The sequence below is a fragment of the Cololabis saira genome, chromosome 6, assembly GCF_033807715.1.
Source record: "Cololabis saira isolate AMF1-May2022 chromosome 6, fColSai1.1, whole genome shotgun sequence".
Taxonomy (NCBI): Eukaryota; Metazoa; Chordata; class Actinopteri; order Beloniformes; family Belonidae; genus Cololabis; species Cololabis saira.
Genome location: NC_084592.1, coordinates 39,455,739 through 39,475,515, shown reverse-complemented (window position 1 = coordinate 39,475,515; position 19,777 = coordinate 39,455,739). Strand labels below are relative to the sequence as shown.

At 40.5% G+C, this 19,777-nt stretch overlaps 1 protein-coding gene across 2 annotated transcripts in view; it reads right to left on the bottom strand.

Moving 5' to 3' along the window:
• The window catches only part of LOC133446178 (aryl hydrocarbon receptor-like), a 73,007-nt gene extending 55,150 nt beyond the window's left edge, over positions 1-17,857 (bottom strand). For both annotated transcript variants that reach the window (XR_009782805.1, XM_061724094.1), the window contains exons 1-2: positions 17,389-17,857; positions 13,810-13,997 (exon numbers count right to left, since the gene is read on the bottom strand). Coding sequence is in view for 1 of the 2 variants with exons in the window: in XM_061724094.1 (XP_061580078.1) it covers positions 13,810-13,997; positions 17,389-17,429 (229 nt within the window). In the remaining variant the exon portion in view is untranslated. The remainder of the gene's footprint in view (positions 1-13,809; positions 13,998-17,388) is intronic.
• Positions 17,858-19,777: the final 1,920 nt, after the last annotated feature.

Below are 19,777 nucleotides of genomic sequence, written 5' to 3'. Positions count from 1 at the left end.
AATACTGCAGGAATGACATAGCAGCAGTTAAATGCAGCCTTCTGTAAGCTTTAAATATCCACTGGGCTTACATCAAATACATCAAAACACAACAATAAAAAACAGTTTTCTGAACTTATCAATATGACTCTGTCCTTCACAGGATAAGTAAAATGGATCACTGCAAAAACTCAAAATAAGAATATGTGTCTTATTTCTAGTTAAAATGTCTCATTTTAGTAAAAAAAAATCTCATTACACTTAAAAACGGACTCATCACTGGAAAAAAACAACAATTTTCACCTGTTTCAAGTAGATTTTCACTTGAAATAAGTAGAAAAATCTGCCAGGGGAACAATATTTTTTATTTATTTTTGCTTGTAATAAGAAGATAAATCTTGTCCCACTGGCAGATTTTTCTACTTATTTCAAGTGAAAATTTACTTGAAACAGGTGAAAATTGTCCAATAAGTTATTTTTATGGTGTTATTTTTCTGGTGATGACTCTAAATGTTGAAATAACAGTAAAACCACATTCATTGATGAAATGACATAAAGGATGGAAAGGGGGGATGGCAGTTTTACAGGGGGGATTTTTACTGTTTTTATTTCAGGGGGGATGCCATCCCCCCTCATCCCCCCTCAATTGGTTGCAGTTTGTCTTTTTCCCGCCTTTAACGCCTTTTAGCGTCTCTAGCACCTATAGTGGCAACTACCACCTCCTCTGCAAATGATCCAACACCTGCTGGACACACAAACAAAAGTCATGCTAACTGACCCAAAAAAGGACAAAGTTCTTACCCGTCCACATGAACATGAATGCTCTGGTTCCCTAGTTATTTTGGCATTTAACCCTGAGACTGGACCGTATACAGCGAGCCAATGTCTGTGTTCTCTGTCACTTATTGTGGAATAAAAATGCAACAAAACCTTGTTTAAAGTGGACATTGAAGATTAAACGTGTGTTCCAGTTATTACATCCTCATAAAACATCTGCGTCCACATTAGCATTTCAACTCCATGTCAGGAAAGATCTCCATCCAGATTACAGCAACATAAACCCACAACACACGGCCATCTGTGCTTACTGGATATGAGCACACGAGTGAAAACCGCCCTGGAAATAACTTTGCTTCTATAAATCCTGTAACGGTCGACGTCACAACTACTTGATGGGACTAGTTGTAGGTAGAACAAAAGAAAACTGGATAAAAACACAGATTAACAGAAGTCTTAAAAAGTCGTCCTGTTGAGTTGTTGCTAGCAGAAAAGATGGACTAATGTTAAGCGGCTTCAAACTACAGCGTATAACATCAAGAAGGACAATCACATTTAAACTTTATCCCTACAGTTGCAGGTATATTAGTGACTTATTAAGGTTAGAGAGTAATTATTATTAGCACATTATGTCGTAATGTGCTAATCTTTGCAATCAAAACAAAGGAACCATGCAAGTAGGATTCTTCTCTAACCCTAACCCTAACTCAACCCAACGGTTGCGTGTCAGCATTCGTGTCGGGCTGTCCCCGTCCATCGGGGTCATATTATTTAAATTTAGACAAAACAGGGAGACACCTTTTTCACTTGCTAGGTAATGCGAGCTAACTGTGGAACATGGATCTATTAATAAAAACTGGATGGGACATCGAAAATGGCCTGCCCCTTCATTTCAATGCATTTTGCTCACTCAGCGCATACGCTGAAAAAGTTCCTGACTTCCGGGTTTACTTCCGCGTTATGCGGCCCATAGAGCATGCGCAGTTGAGTCACCTCCCATGATGCTCTGGGGTCTCCCATCATGCCCCGGGGCAATGACGCGAATATTAATATAATATGTATTAATATGATATATTAATTAATGTATATTATTACATGTATAGTATTACATATATTATTAATGTATTAATATAATATAATTACATAATATATATTAATATAATACATCCATGGAATGCACGGACACGGCTGTGACGTCAGCCGTGACGTCACGCCCAGAAAGAGACTTTTCTTTGACTTTTCTGGCCGTTATAAAACATTTTTGACGGATATAAAGTCCATGACTTAAAAATATAGAATACAAAGATTAGTAATTGCCGGTGATTACAGCTGGAGGTGTCCTGTGAACAGTTTTAGAGGCTTCTCTTTTACTATTGCGGTCTATGGGAAAAAAGCTTTCTGGGCCCCATGGGATTTTTTGTTGCAGTACCGCGGCTGGCCACTGGGAAAAATCGGCGTGCCTTCTGAGTGCGAGATTCGGGGGCTGGTGTGGAAGCGTTCGGCTCCAGCTAAGCCCCGCCCACCAAAACACATCAGACCATTTACAGTTAAACGGTCTGATGCGCTCATGAAAGCAACTGCAGTGTTACGAGATGAAGAGTTTGGCCGTGCGTCATCTGATACCAAGAATGACAAACTGCAGTGTATTGCATTTTTCTGATTTAAACTATAGCGCCAGCTGAGCTGAGTGTGTTTATGCAACAGCAGCCACTTGCAGGCAGGTTTCCTTTGTACAGTTTAGCCTGTCTGGGAAATTGTAGAAACCTCTCTGGAAAAATAAGACTGGAACCAGAGAGGGTTGGTTTCGATGGAGAGGGATACGAAGAGGGAAAAAGGACAATGAAGCTGCCTGCAGGCAGTGGCTCTGCCATGACACCCATGAGAGTCTTTGTTGGCACAGTTGTGTCATCAAAGATCTCATCACGTCTGCAGCGATTTCCTCCAAGGACCAATCTTCAATATGGAGAATCTTCATGGCTCATCTAACGGCAGGAAGCGAGGCAAAACAGTGGTCATGTTGTCCCACACACGTATGTAGGTCATGCTTGGAGGCGTCAGGCAACCGTTGTTACGTTCTGCCTAAGAAAACCACACTAATGAGATGTAAATGAACCGTTCTATGTAGACACTCAAGAGGAAAACTGGAAAAAGTAAGTTAACTTTCCAGAGGTGATGAAAGAGAGGAACAGAAGGAGGCTGTATATGACACAAGGACGCCTGAAGGCCATTGAGCTTCCTTTGACACAACGCCAACCCGGTCAGCCTTTTAGCCATGTTATTCTATTTTCCTGTCAAATGCTGATCAAGGTATCGCTGACTAAGTCTCAACCAAGAATAATGACAATTTGTGGAATAATCAGGAGCTGGTTTTAAATCTCACAAGGTACACATTACACTATGAAAGCTTGTTGATGCTGTCAGGGTGAAGTCACCCCCACCCCCCTGTCCTGTTGCAGCGAGATAATGTGCCCCAAATTACAATATACGCTCTGGTTTTGTTCTACTGCACCTTTTTCCTGTCACGTTTTTTAGAGGGACTTCATCATAAATTAGTAGTCCAACATACTTACTGAAAAAATAAAAAAATACTTCATAACCTGTGAATAACTGAATGCCCATTCCTTATATTTTGCAGATCAGCCCTGCACAATTTTACAGTTCTCAGGAAAAATACTAGAACCCAAGACGAATGTGAAAACATTCTAATTTTGATTCTTATTGAACATACAGTAGAACTCTACATTTACATTTGTATCATAACAATTCTGTCTCTCTTGTCGGACATCCCTCCTCGTCTTTCAGCTCACGCCAGCGAGTGAACGCCGGGCCAATGTTTTTTCGCCTCCTCCGATAAAACTTTTATTTTCTTCATTTTTTTTCACTGCTTTGGCCATAATACCAGCTTCTACTGAGCTCTGTGCTGCACGTCCCGCCCAGCTTTCGTCTCGACTACGAATCGGGAAGGAGGGGGAAGTGACGTATGCCGTAAAGCAGTCAAAGCCTAAAAAATTTGTAGTTTTTTTAGTGTGGCAGGGTTCCTACCATGCACCTCGAAGTAACATAGTGCCAGTGAAGGTGACACAGACCTCTCAGACCATGACAGAGGTTCATTAAACCTGTTGGAAGTTGATGTACCATCACAATGACTCTGGAAATATTATATTAAGGTGGAAAAGTTACATAGTGCTGCTTTAAGCTGTTTGGAAAAGCAAAAAAAGAATGTCTAAAAAACAAATATCCAGATATCCCAACCATTTGCAGCCAGGTCCGGTTAGGTATAGACACAAAGCAGAACACTACACATGAATTTCCCCTTTTGGATCGGTTAAGCTTTATTTTATCTTAACTACAGACATTGAACTTGGCACTTAATACATTTGAAATGGATAATATGTGAGCAGAAGTGGTCCCAGGACGGGGCCCTGTGGAACACCTCTGGTTTCAAACCATCCCATTTTCTTGTAAGTACAGACTCCTCCCAGAGACAGAGAGCATGGTGATGGGTCTGTGGTTATTCAGGTCATCTGTTTTAAACGTAGGAAGATCAAATACAGACAGAATCTAATTTGCGAGCAACGAAACAAATAATGACGTGTCGAAGGAAGTATAATCAAATCTGCGACCTTTGAAAAGTACAGCTCCAGATCAGGAGCTTGAGGTTCACTAATGGCTAACGAAATTTAGAGCTTTCTGTATCTCTACAGCTGTGACTGGATTAAAAGGAGAGATTTGTGGGGGAATTAGTCCTCATGAGCATTATTCATACTGATAACACACACGCAGATGTAATAAAACGTTCGTAACACATATCTGAGCATGCCCCAGCTTTGTCAGAGCAGGTCCTTAACAACCCACGGTGGAAGCTCCAAAACATTATAGTTTCCAGCTAATGACTTAATAGTTTCATAAATTTACAGAGGATTATTACAACTGTGTCAAGCTTTCTGTTTTAAAATGTCCCGATATTTCCTATGAGAACAGTTGCGTATTTGCTGTGAAGTTGTTTTTCTTGCTTATTCAGTGTCTCCGTCATGAAGTAATCTGAACAAATCAGGAAAGAACCGGGAAATATTTGGGCCTTTAATTCATTTCTAAAGAGAGCATGATTGTCATCAACTGTAGAAAACACATGAAACTATTTATTTCGGCAATAGAATAAAAAGTGTTGCTGGTTCTGCTGAAACTGGACACCAAATAAAACCTCATTCTAAAAAGCATTTCATGTTTTTTAACTTTTAATTTAGGCCTTGAAGATGTAGAGCGACTGTATAGCTTTTTTATGTGTAGAAAAACAGGCTTCATGAATGGCTAAACTGAAATAAACAACATATTATGCAGACAAGCTTTTAAACTAGAGGCAAGAAAAAAAGAGACCAAAAAAAGGAAAAACAGAGAAACCGAAATGGAAAGAGGATAAAATGTAGGAAAAGAAAGTAAAGACCTTTCAGAACCTACCAACAAAAATCCACTTATGTGCAAATAAATGAAAATATGAATTTTAAACTATAGACATAAATAAATGAAAAATATGTTTGAAGAGACTTTTGAGCTGTTTTTACCATCTCTCTTAGTGCTTCCACTTTTATTCTTCCAAACACTACAATAACTCCCTCAAACACACAGTCTGCAGCGATCAATCACAGCGAAAGGCCAGAAGGGAAACAAAGCGAGGGAAACGAGACCAAATCAAGAAGTTCTGGTTCTGAATCAAAAGTTCCAACCAGAGTTGCGTCCTCGTGGCGGAAACGACACAAAGTCACGCAGATCTGCTCTAACGAGTCCGTTAACGTCCACACTGGTGGGGATGAGGGTCTGGGTTTGCTGAAGGGGAGGGGGCTCCCCACGGCAACGCCCCCCCGACGGCCCGCTGTTGTCCCGAGAAGAAAGATGGCAGCTTGGTGGGATAATTCCCGGATTAAGGGAGGGCTGGGAGCCCCCGTAAACGCAGTTGTGGGTGTTTGTCTGCAGCTCGCCGCTCCAGTCTCAGACTGAACAAAGCGAACGCACCGACGGGGCAGAGCAGCAGCGTTCCCTGGAGTATGCTGCAGTCGAATCCTCTGACGAGCAGAGTCCGAGCTGTTTACACACAACAAATTAAGGTCGGGCCCCATGGCGGCCTGCGGAGATGGGCCCGCTTCCTTAATGCAAGAGGCCTGATCTCGTTAATTAATCAGAGGCTGTCTAGGAAGTGGGCTAACGTAGTTAGACGCAGGGTGGTCCTGGACAAGTCCCGCAGTCCACTTTAGATCGTCCACAGTTAAATGTTCAGAGATGAATCTGTCTGTCAGCAGGAAAAAAAACGCTGTTTCCTTTGAGCGTCCGGGCTGGAGTGAGCAGCTACACGGCAGACATGTTTGCAAACGCCGCGCTTGTATCGCCACGGCCACCTACAGACCGCCCCGGCCTAAACGCCCCTTCAACTTCATAAATTCTTTAAAGTCCAAGCTTTCAATAATTCATGCCTGGAGAGCATGTGACGGCTGTGCTGCAGCCTCCTCTCGGATAGATCACCGCCTAAAATAAGGCCTTTTCATTCAGAGCGCTGTAGTAGGAATCGGTTTTAGTGGCTGGGAAGTAGGGCTGGGCGATATATCGAGATTTTAATATATATCGATATATTTTCAAACACGATATGGTACGAGACAATATCGTTTATATCGATTTAAAAAAAAAATAATAATTTTTTTTTTTTTTTTTACATTTTTTTTTTAATGATTTTGATATAGCTTATTTTGTGACAAATTGACTTGAATGTTTTATTTGAGATTTGCACAAATGTTTTGTTATTTGCACAACTGTCAACCTCAGTGGAAAAGTCTGCCTGTTACTGTCTACATTGTATTAATTGCACAGTGTATTTTAATTTAATTGTTATGCAGGAAAGGGATATTTGTTTTATTTTATTCAAGAAGCATTTTTATTCTATATATGCAGGCAGTTTATTTTTATTTCATTTGTTTTATACATTTTGATATTTTGCAGACCTCTGTTAACAAAGGAACCTGTGTGACATTTGGCACGAGGCTTTGTATTAAAACTGACTGTTTTTTTAAGGGTTTTCCTCAGAAAAAATGAAGCTAACAGAGATGCTATGCTATAATGCTTTGGGGGAAACCCCAATTAAGGCACAGAAAAAATATCTAGATATATATCGAGTATCGCCATTTGGCTAGAAAATATCGAGATATGACTTTTGGTCCATATCGCCCAGCCCTACTGGGAAGCATTACCGTATCGCCACGTCCTCCTGAAGGTGACACCCCCCCTCTCTCGCACACGCATCTCAGTGAAAGACTAAGGGATGGAATCACCTGAATCCGGTCATGACTGCTGCTGGAACCTCAACAGGGACCTGCTCAGCTGTTGCAATGGCTACGGGTGCCTGCTGGAGCCCCCCCCCCCCCCCCCCCAACCACTCTCTGCATCTAAAAAGGCAGGGATTCGCCCTAGGGAGGTCACCAGTCCATTAGGGGCTCACATAGATGGACAGCCACACACTCTCCCTCCAACAAGCAGTTTAAAATCACCCGTTAGCCCGACATCACATGCTTTCAGACGGGTGGTCGGGCCCATTTGGAAGCAGACCACATGGTGGCAGCGTTCACGAATGTTCAAGTGAAGCCCACCTGCCCGGCAACCGCGTCAGAGTTTGTTTGACTCCTAAAATAGAAAAGAAGTGGCCCGGCTTTTCAATCCCGGTACGGTCACCACGAGACGAGACATCCACAGACTCGCTTGTCATGAAAAACAAACGCCTTCATACGTCAGATTAAGAAAAAAAACACAAACAGCATCCTTTTTCCAAATAAGGTCATACTCAAAGGAACCATGGATCCCATCGTTTAGAATAAGTGGAATTATTCTGTGTTTAGAAGAAGGACTCAACATCTGACAGTTATGTCTTTATCTGCAACTGATATCTCAAATAACTAAGAAGTCTATCTTCTCATTACAGCTGATCTTCCTGGTCCTTTGCTTGATGACATCACCGTCAGCATGATGCTTTCCTCCTGTGTGGTTTGGGATGTTTCAGATAAAGAAATGAGCAGCTGGTTTATGTTGTTGGACCTATCAGAGCAGACTGCCTCTTGTGAGGGGGAGGGGCTTCTGGTTTCTCGTTTGTGAACAGCTGTCTCAGTTCAGGATCTGAACGGTTTTTGAGGAGGCTGTGGTGAGGCTAAAAAGGTCTAGTCTCTATCCTACAGTGCTCTCCAATGTTACACCAGTGTCTCATTTACTTTTATTAACCAAGGTCTTAAAATGTTGTGCTCACCCAGTTACTCTCTTTTTTGGAGAAGAATCATATTTTTGAGAAATTCCAATCAGGATTTAGTAGTGAATAGCAGTGAATCTCCTCTATTGAAGGTCCAGAACGACGTCATCCCTTCCCTGGATGCTAATAAACCAGTGCTGTACGTCACTGCAGCAGTCGACACTGATGACCGACCAGCCCTCCTGAAACGTCTGGACCAGCAGGTTAACCTGCAGGGTCTTGTGTTGCAGTGGTTCAGGTCTTATCTAACAAACAGGAGTTTCTCCATTATGATTAATGACATCTCCTCATCCTCAGCCCCTTTGACTTCTGGTGTGCCACAGGGATCCATTTTGGGCCCTATCCTATTTCCATTATACATGCTCCCATTTAGGGTCAATCATTTCCCACCATAATGTCTCTTTTCACCTTTATGCAGATGATCTGCAAATCTATCTGCCAATCAAGCCTAGTTCATCAAATACCTTGGAATCCATCCACAGATGCCTAGACGACATTAAACTCTGGCTGTCTCAAAATGTCCTCTCTTTAAATGAGAGTAAAACTGAATGTATTGTATTTGCTACTTCCAAGCCCCCCAGTAGTACAGTTTCCTCATTTATTCAAAGTCTTGATGCACTTGCCCCTCATTTCAGAAATCTGGGTGTGGCTTTTGACACAAATTTGACAAATTTGACGAACAGATCAACTTCGACTCCTCACAAAAGTGAAGCCGTTCTTGATTGTCCTTGAGAAAGCCGTACATGCCTCCATTACTTCCCGACTTGATTATTGCAATGCCCTTTACTGCATTGTTTGCAGCTGGTTCAGAATGCTGCTGCTTGTCTGCTGACAAATACGTGGATGCACGACCACATCACACCTGTCCTCTATTATTTACACTGACTCCCTGATGAATTTAGAATTCATTTTAAGCTCGTTTAAGCTTGTTGTTTGTTCTTAGTGCCATAAACGGCCTTGCTCCCTCATATCTCTGCGATAAATTTCCGTCGACCCAGCAGAACTTTGCGTTCAGTACGCCAACTTTTGTTAGAGGTTCCACGGACCAGGGTGAAAAAGCGGGGCGATCGCTCTCTCGGAGTAGCTGGTCCTAAACTCTGCAACACGCTGCTTCTTGAGTTACGGTCCCTCACTAACGTCCTCCTTGAGTTACGATCTCTCACTGACCTGTCACTTGCGTTACCGTTCCTCACTAACATGGCCCTTGAGCTACGGCCCCTCACTAACCTGTCACTTGAGTTACGGTCCCTGGCTGACCCGCCTCAATTCAAATCCAAACTGAATACGGACGTTTTCAGATTGGCATTTGGCTGATAATAGCATTCTTTTTATGGAAGCATATGAGGAACTATATTCAAATTAAAATGCATTTACGGAAATGCTTTTTCATTTTAAGAATGTGCCCGCATTATTTGAGTCAAAAATGAAATTGATAATATATAATCCGATTTGCATTTTAATTTTCGTATTCAACACTGCTTATTCTTGTACTTAATTCAAATTAAAAAGAAAAAGACGTTTGAGATTTAATTTTCAAATCATGCCTCAGCAAATAGTTCCCAATATTCAATTTTAAATCTAAAATTTGAAAATTAAAATGCATTTGCAGAAATGCTTTTTCATTTTAAGAATGTAGCTGCATTATTTGAGTCAAAAATAAAATTGATAATATATAATCCGAATTGCATTTTAATTTTCGTATTCAACACTGCTCATTCTTGTACTTAATTCAAATTAAAAAGAAAAAGACGTTTGAGATTTAATTTTCAAATCATGCCTCAGCAAATAGTTCCCAATATTCAATTTTAAATCTAAAATTTGAAAATTAAAATGCATTTGCAGAAATGCTTTTTCATTTTAAGAATGTAGCTGCATTATTTGAGTCAAAACTAAAATTGATAATATATAATACGAATTGCATTTTAATTTTCGTATTCAACACTGCTCATTCTTGTACTTAATTCAAATTAAAAATAAAAAGAAGTTTGAGATTTAATTTTCAAATCATGCCCCAGCGAATAGTTCCCAATATTCAATTTTAAATCTAAAATTTGAAAATTAAAATGCATTTGCAGAAATGCTTTTTCATTTTAAGAATGTAGCTGCATTATTTGAGTCAAAAATAAAATTGATAATATATAATCCGAATTGCATTTTAATCTTATTCTTTACGCTGCACATTTTATGTCATAATCAAAAAGAAAACAAAGAAGACATTGCTTTTTCTTTTTCATGCTCTGCCCGCAAAAAAGGGGACAAAATTCAAAATGAATTCGCAATCTCAGCAGCGCAGGAGAGTGACGTCACGGCCCGCCCCCTCAGCTTCTCCTGTTCTCAGCTGCAGCCTGGAAACCCTGGAAACCGCTCACGTTTTTTAAGGTGACATCGTATTTTGCCGATTTCCCAAAGTCTGTTAGAAAAGGTCTGATGTCCTACAACTCTAACAGAGTTCTAGATGTCAACATGAGACACAGACACAGACAGTAGCGGCGTTTCTCTACACGGAGCGTTGGTGCCGGGCTGACTCCTCCTATTCAGACAGTGTGTTTGTTTACAACCTATGGAGACCGAAATGCAAAGAGGAGCAATGTCGACCGACGAGGTACAGTAATATTACCGGATTTTGCCACAAAAATGACTTGAGGAGTCAACCCGGCACCAACGCTCCGTGTAGAGAAACGCCGCTACTGTCTGTGTCTCATGTTGACATCTAGAACTCTGTTAGAGTTGTAGGACATCAGACCTTTTCTAACAGACTTTGGGAAATCGGCAAAATACGATGCCACCTTAAAAAACGTGAGCGGTTTCCAGGGTTTCCAGGCTGCAGCTGAGAACTTAATTTTCAAATTTTAGATTTAAAATTGAATATTGGGAACTATTCGCTGAGGCATGATTTGAAAATTAAATCTCAAACGTCTTTTTCTTTTTAATTTGAATTAAGTACAAGAATAAGCAGTGTTGAATACGAAAATTAAAATGTAATTCGGATTATATATTATCAATTTCATTTTTGACTCAAATAATGCGGGCACATTCTTAAAATGAAAAAGCATTTCCGCAAATGCATTTTAATTTGAATAAAGTTCCTCATATGCTTCCATATCTTTTATTTATGTATTTTATACTTTTATTTTTATTTTTTTCATTGGGTTTTTTACTGGATTGTTTCCATCGTTCTATGTCTCTATGGGTTTGATTTACTAAAGGTTTGCGTGCGTAAAAACGCGTGCAAACTTGACATCACCCGCAAACCAATGTGCAAGCTGATCTACTAACAGCGTGCAAAGAGGACTGCGCCTCTCAAATGAGCAAAATAGCACACGCTGTTCGTTTAGTACTTTTGCCCTGATGAATAATCAATATGGGGCGTACCCGCCAGAAAATACTAAATACTGGGAGGGGAAAATGCAAATAGGTTCATTTACCACACGCAATGAGATTTACCAAGCCTGAAAGTTATTGCAGGGATTGTGATTGCGTCTGTATTTAATAAGTTCGAAAGGAAGGTGCTAATCTGCCCAGCATTACGCACCGATGGCTGCTGTTATTGTGGCAAGGAGGCGACATCGCCAAAATCAAAGAATACGCAGAGAGAGAGTCTTTATTCTGCTGCATGCTAGGGCTGGGCGATTATACGATCACGATTTGTGATCGCGATCAAATTAAGTTCGATCACGGTGATCAGCTGTGGGTCTACTTTCTCGATCACGTGCAAAACATGCTGCAGCAAAGTGCACGACAACCAATCACAACCCGCTTTCCTGGCATCGCGCTGTCTGCATTAATTGATCATGCATGACATGCCGCGGCAAGTTGCATGACCATAGGCAGTAAAGTAGTCACATCTGCCTCCCCTGCACTGGTGGGAGCAAGCGTGACCAGAGAGAATAAAACTACAAGACAACAACCGCAGGCTAGCGTTAGCTTAGCTTTGAGCCGACCGGGACTCACGGTTAGCGGTTATTTATTTATTTATTTCGCCGGACAACTTCTTCCGAGCGTACAGGAGGAGGGTGTGATGGATTCACAAAATGCCCTTCGTGATGGATGTATTGTGTATTCGAACCGCACTCATTAAAGTTGTGATTCGCTCTGCTTGTACCACAAATTACTCATCACCGCCGACTTCAGAAACTCCGCGGCCCCGACATGGGTGTGTGCGTGCGTGCGTGTGTATGTGTGTGCGCGCTCAGCGGAGTGATTGTGTCGGAACGCGGAGGCAACAAGCAGAGCTCAGCATGATGACGCCGTAGGCCTGCGTTGGTGTAACGCGGGACCATAAATCAGCCTTAAGTCCCTTTAGGCTAATACTGTGAGAAATAACCTCTCATAATAGCGGTACTACAGTTAATAAATGTAATAAAACTGCCGTTTCTGCTGGCTACTGAGTCCTGTAAGTGGCGAGTGAGTTTTAACTCCTTAATTACTAACCAGCGTGAGAGTCACGCACAGTAAGCAAACAGTGATGTTAGAGAGCCACCTGTTGGTCAATTTAAGCAACCGCATCGCCAGCTGCTTGACAGTGGCTCAACTCATATTAGTTTACTGTTTTTGTTTTTAATAATGTCATTGCAATTTTATCTATGCAATTGTGAAAAAAATGGCAAAATAAATGAAAAACTGTGAACAACCGCATTCCGTAGGCTATTCAGTACTCAGTATTCAGCCAAGTCTTTAAATTTTATTCCGCTTCAGTTTCGGCCTCAAATTTTCATTTTGGTGCATCCCTAGTTTTTTCGGTGGGTACCACTGGTAGCATTCTGGATTCTTGTTAAAACATGCTATTTGCTTTATTTGTTAATAAAAAAACAACTAATCTCTGTTTTCTTTCTATTTTATTCCAGAAGGGAGGGGGGATCTTCTGATTTAAAAAAATCGTGATTAAAAATCGAGATCATTCAATATGGGAAAAAAAATCGTGATCAATTTTTTTGCCATATCGCCCAGCCCTACTGCATGCTATTTTAAAAATGGTTGCACAAGTTTTATTAAAGGCCACTTTTTCTTTAGTTCTTCGCCTTATATCTTGCCACCTTCTTTTAACCTCATCTGCCGTTCTTTTTGTCTTACCAACTGCATTTATTCTATTTTATTTCTATTTTTCTCCCATATTGCGTTCCTTTTGGTAATAATTAAATTTCTTTGCTGTAGTTCATGAATGTGTTTATTTGCCTCTTCCACTAATATCTCTAACTCCAACTCGTCAAATTTCATTTTGCGCTTGCGACTATCCTGCTTTCCATCCAGACTCTCCATGGCGCAAACCGTAAGACACGCAACACCTCATTTAAATACTGAGGTTTGCACCTGTTATCAATTGCGCAAGCATTCTTAGTTGATCACCCGCAAAACACACAACAACAGCACGTGCAAACTTTTTCAGTGCACACGCAATTTAGTACTCTTTATTTAGGATCTTAGTAAATCAGGCCCTATGTGTCTTATGATTATTTTTGTAGTCCATGTTTTTATTTTATTTTAACAGTAAAACGTGGTTGTTTTAAAAGTGCTATACAAATAAAGATTGATTGATTAAAGACAAACAAAACAGCATTTCAGAGAGAATGTGACATGCTCAGTGTAAAGTATGTGACAAATAGTTAGTGAGCAATAAAGCCTCCTAATCTATGGTCTCTGTGAAACCAATCAGGCACAATTCTGCCGTCAATAAGTCTTTTCACACTTCTGTTAAATGATTTCAGTAGGACAGAGCAGGACATTAGTGTTGGGACTGATGAGGACAGTTTATTCCCTGTTCACTGGCCCTGCAGTAAACCTACCAGAGAAGAAGTTCTTGGCTCGGAGGTAGCTGACGCTCAGGCGGAGGATGGACAGTTTGTCCAGACTGGCGGTGACGTCCGTGGGAAACGGCAGCAGGCTGGCCAGCCGCTCCAGCTCGCCATTCAGGCGGTCCCGGTGCCGTTTGGACGGGTTGGACTTGGCCCCTTCAGGCGGCGGCTGCTTCACCCTGATCGTCATTGCAAAGGTAGAAAACATGAAAACATCAGCATTCAGAGCGTCGTTCAAAGCACTTCAGTGTTGGCTGTCACATCGCAGTAGTTTATGTTTCAAAAGCTGGTTTACAATCATCAAACAAAGTTTTAAAAAAGTATTTCGAGTTTAATATAAAGTTGTTGATACTTTAGGCCTCTTATCAACCAGTGATGAGGAGACGGTCATTTTTGTTTTAGTTTAGGAGACTAATTATTGATCTTGGTCAAAGTTTAAAAATGTGACTAAAGCAAATAATTACACAAGTTGCACTTTTTGGACTTAATCTCCTGAAACCTGTTCAGATAGGACAGGGTTAATAAAAACAGCCAATCACGTGCTTTGGATCTGTTGGAGGGCGGGGCTTCCTGTTCCTGTTTTAATCCCAGCAGAGGAAGCCTGCAGATCTGTTTATGTGCATATTGAACATATAGACGAATCCGGCGACCGGTTTGTGTGCGCCGCCATCTTGCGGCGGCGCCATTGCTGCGGTGGCAGGTGTCAATCTGCCACCGCAGCGCTGTTATTGTAACCTGACGCTCTACAGCATCATTATAGCTGGATTGATGATGTTAGACAGTGGCCTTCCATAAATAATGAAGGTATCTTAAATTAATGCTGATGTTAATTTATAAATAATGATTTGTTTGAGCGATAAGCAGGAAAGAATAGAGGAATAGGGAGATAAGGGAGTGTATGATTAAACACTGTAATATAGCTCTCTCCACCTCCTCTCCTTACGAGGCACGTCTGCACAATTAAATATTACCTGTTTATGTTTTGTTTTATTTTAGGTATCCAAGAATATTTTATTGATCGCCTGGCGTCCGATGACGAAAAAAAACGCAATTACAGGTCTCTAATTGAAGGGCAGAACTATCTCAGCTCCCGATGATACAGAATACATACATACATAACCCCAATCTGCAGATAAAACTAGTTTGTTGAGGAAAAAATATCAACTCTATTTGTAGCTGCAGAAGAAAAAAATAATCTCACGAGGAAAAGAAAAATATTGCTCACGCCATCGGAGCCTCTTCAGCATAAAAAAAAAGAAAAGAGAAGTAAGAGTAATAAAAAAGATGTAGGCTACTGTATGTTGTTATATTATACTAATTTATTGAAACACATGGCGAGTCAAACATTTACCAAAGCAGCTGCCAAACACTAAACAAGGTAGTAAGACGGTGGTTCTGCAGAACTGCGGCAGTAAATCCTCATCGGAGCTTCATTCTTTAGGGATTTCATATGGATCCAAACCGTTAATAATCATTATTTTCTCCATATACCGCTCCCTGGCTTCCTTGTTTAAGGTATCCAGGTAAATTCCAGTTCCTTTCCAGCAGTTTAACATCTTTTTTTGCGTTCCGTCTGTTCACTTGGTGAAACAGAAAAGTAGTTTTGAAAGTCCCTCCCGTCTTCATTCACTATCAAAACAAATGCACGTGACGGGACAGGAGTGTTCCGATGATACAAATACATTAAGAGAGCCTGGCAGGGAGCGGAGTAATAGATCCATACGTATATATGTCTATGGGCTGGAGCGGAGGAGCGGAGCCGCCACCGCAGTAATGGCGGCCCGCTCGACTTCCGGGTTTCGCCGGATTCGTCTATAATCAGCACATTTCAGCCCAGGCTATAAATATAGAATCATCACTGAAGATGTTTATCCAAAAGTTTTATTTTTATAGATTTATATCGATATAACATAAAATCTGTCTCAACAGCTAAATCTTCAAGATTTAAAAATCTTAACAAATAAGCAATTTGATTAGGGTAAACGGAAAAAGAAAAAAGTCATGCAGAATTTTCAGCTAATAGATTAAATTATTTTGTGATATTTTTCCCCACAGAATAAAGAAACTGAATGAAAATCCTCCAAAAGTGCTTCTTTATATCATCTTTATCATCTGAAAGGAGACACCAGCGAACTATCAGCAGATCAGACATCTTCAACCAAACACATTTATTACAGCCGGTGGACTTTTATTCCTCTGTTTTGAAACGAATCGGCATCCACACCAGTATTTCTGTTCTGTGTTGTTAAACATCTCCGTTCACACTCAGCCACCATAAATGATGTTGTTGTTCTTATCTGCTGCTCTACATGAATTATGTTTGATAAATCAAGAAAGAGTAAGTAGTGACCCAGAAAACAAACAACAGCATCATCAGCGTCATTTCTGGACACATTCAGATCCCTCCATTCACACTAAACTGATACCAATATTTACAATCTGAAACAAGGTCTGCAGTGGATTTACAGTCAAACTGATTCACTGGATTTTCTGCTTGCATCTTAAAAAACCTAAAATTATACATTTGTGTCTTTGTACTTTGATAAAACATTAAAACAATAGCTGCCTACAACATTTCCACAGGGTTTAGTAGTAAATACCAAGAGATGGATTTTGTTCAGGCTCCTCAGAATGCACTAGCAGCTGACAGATGCATCCAGCAGTACACACCATCGACAACAGCTGCAGCAGAGATTCATCCTGCAGCTCTCTGAAGCATTTACATGTGTCCATTCCTTACTTACATGCAATGTACCTTCAAATTGCTGGATTTTGTTTTGTTTTGTTGTAGATTATTACTATTAATATCATTTCCGACAAAAAAACACCGTCAGTGCGGTGCTGCACGCGGCTGCGATGTCATGACAGCTTGACTTTTTTTTTTCTGAAACGTTCATGGTGAGAAAAGGTGCGATTTAAAAGCATAGGCTATTAAAGTAAAGTTGTCAAAATAAATCAAATTCAAATTGCATTCTTTATTCTTATTATTCTTATTAATAATAATTATAATTATAATTATAATAAATTAATGAAGAACATTGTGAATTTAATTCCGCAAATTGGAGATTTTATAGGCCTATAATTTATATATTTCTAGAATTTAGTCCCGCTGAGCTCCGCAGGGCGTCCAAACAGAGTGACGTGAACATCGGTTGGCAGCCAAATGTGCAGAAAACCCCTAGAAACAGCGACATTTTAATTTTAGAAGATTAAACCCCTTTATTGCGATGTTTTTGTCTCCTCCCAGAATAAATGTTCAGTTTTGTAAATAAGAAGGCGAAGCAGCGCTGCGGAGGACGAGGCCGCTGCAGGCCTGCAGCCACCCGACCGGCCTGCAGCCCGTTTGTAATAATAATAATAATGATAATAATAATGCATTTCACCATCTCATGTAGTCTACTCTCTGACTTGATTAACGTTCATAAATTAACTATTAAATGAACTATTAAAGAAAAATCTATTTTGAGGACGGAAAAGCGCAGGATGATCGTCGGAAGCGGACCAGCAGGTGCATTTTAAAAGCTTAATCACCAAGATTTACGCCGAAGATAATAATGAAACGCAACTCACGCTCTCTGGACGGGTTTTCTCCTCTTGCGTCCCGCGTACATGACGGCTCCTCTTATATAACGGATCTGTCAGAAAAGCCGCAGCTCTGCATGGAAACCGCAGACCAGTGATCCGCTACAATCTCCCTCTGGCCCGCAAACTCATCACCACACCAAACAAGAATAACAGAAAAATAAAACATAAAATAAAACAATAACAGCAGCCGAAGACGTAATAAGTGGGACGGAGTCCTGTTGGGTTCAGGTGAAATCAAAACCCCCGCAGAACAGAGAAGTGTCGCAGCGGCAGCGGCTCGTCCCGCAGCCGGAGAAGCTGGAGAAGTTCAGACCCGATGCCGGCTCTTCATCCCGAGGAAGAGGAGCGGCTGCTCAGGCTGCTCAGGCTGAGCCGGGGTGATGCTGAACATCTCCACTAGAAGAGCAGAGACGCCGCAGAGCTGCACCGTTCCTGCGCTCCTGCTCCAGCCTGAGACGGACACCCGCCGACCGGGGAAACGGGGCACCGGGGACGCGCATTCCGCCAGCGGCCACGCGCCTCGTGCGTCTCTGTCGGGAGCGCGCCGTGTGGCACGGGAGGTGCGCGCTATGGCAAACCCAGCAGGAACATTAAACACGATGCAGTTACGCTTTTTATGATAATAACAAACACCGTTTAGAAGTCAAAACAGAAATTTTTAAAGAAAAAAACCTGCTTTTTACAAGTGAATGAATGAATGAATGAATGAATGAATTTATTTAACATTTTCATATGTACATAGGTTCGAAAAAGGAGTAGGAAGAAGTATACACTTTTTCCTAGTTCCTACCCCTTTATAACTCCATGAATTTACATTATTGCTATTATTATATCTACACAATATCCATATAAATATAGTCTATATAAATACTACGTAAACATGCCTATTACTACATAATTATCCATATAAGTATATAGAAAATATAAATATTACATAAATATTATATCAATATATAGAAAATACAAATATTATAGGCTATACATCTATATAAATATACACTATATAAACTACATAAATATCCCTATAAATATATATATGCTACATACATAATAAATATATAACATATATTACATAATTATAACTATCCCTCTCAACATATAATATATACTACATAAATATCTAAACATATCTTAAGCAAGTATAATATACAATTGTTCCCTATTTTATTTGTCTATCAAACTCATAAACACACACATAAATAATTTCTTGTATCTCTTTTTAAACAGATTTATGTTAGTACTTTGTTTCATTTCCTGCTCCAAACTGTTCCACAGAGTCTCCACAGTTCCATATACAAATGCTTTTCATTGTTGTTCGTACTTTATGTTTTCTAAAATAGTTCTCCCCTTAGATTATATATCTATATTATATATATCTCTTCTCTCTGTGAACATTCCTCTGATATGTTTTGGTAGTAGATTGTGATAAACAAAATTACCAATTTATACAGTCAAAAACAATAATCAATAACCTTATGTTTATTACATATTTATCCCTCCCCTTGGTTTTCTCTTCTACTAAAATTGCATTATAATCAATGACATTACTACCTGCAGCAACCAACAATATTGTTGTAATTATCTTCATTTGAATATTAATATCCATCATAATTATTAGCATAAAATAAAATAATGAAGGCTAGCACATTTCAATCAGGGTGGAAACCATGACCAGTAAACTACCACATATATGAGTTTTGGTGATCAACCTCCCATATTACACCTGTGTCCAAGAAAGCCAACCACTGAGGCTCCAAATGTACAATTTTAGGACTGTGTCTGATGAGTTTATTGGGAAAATGGGTGTCAGAAAACCCCACAGGAACCAAAACAAACGGCTTGTTGTATTGCAGAGGAGGTCAGTAATGAATTGGTGAAGTCCGCTCTCCTCCTTCACTGATTAGATGATGACGGTTCAGTTTTTGTAGCGGCAAAAACTGCATTTTATTTGCACAAAACAGCATTTTTAATGGAGTTATCAGTAGCTTAGACATTTATTCATTGTTTTGCACAAATGTATTTGTGAGAAGCCCTTTCAGACATTCTCAGCGCTGGTCCTTTCCTCCGGTTTCATTACAGAGCGTGTGATTTCAGTGGCATTTTCTGATCGTGTTGGTTCGGCATACATGGCCTCACGAGTGCGCGGGACCGAGGTAGAGTCTCCTGGAAACACAAGCTAAGCACGCACCCGAGAGTCTCGCCGTCCAATCAGCTCGCAGACGAGAGACTCGGGCTCAGGCTGCTGAATGTGGGTCAGAGGTCAACAGTTACATAACACAACTGAGGTTATGGCTCAGGAAGGCGGAGTTTGTGCAGGTGGGAGAGACCAAGCAGCTCTTCCTCACCACCTTCAAACTTGAAAACTCCCGACACC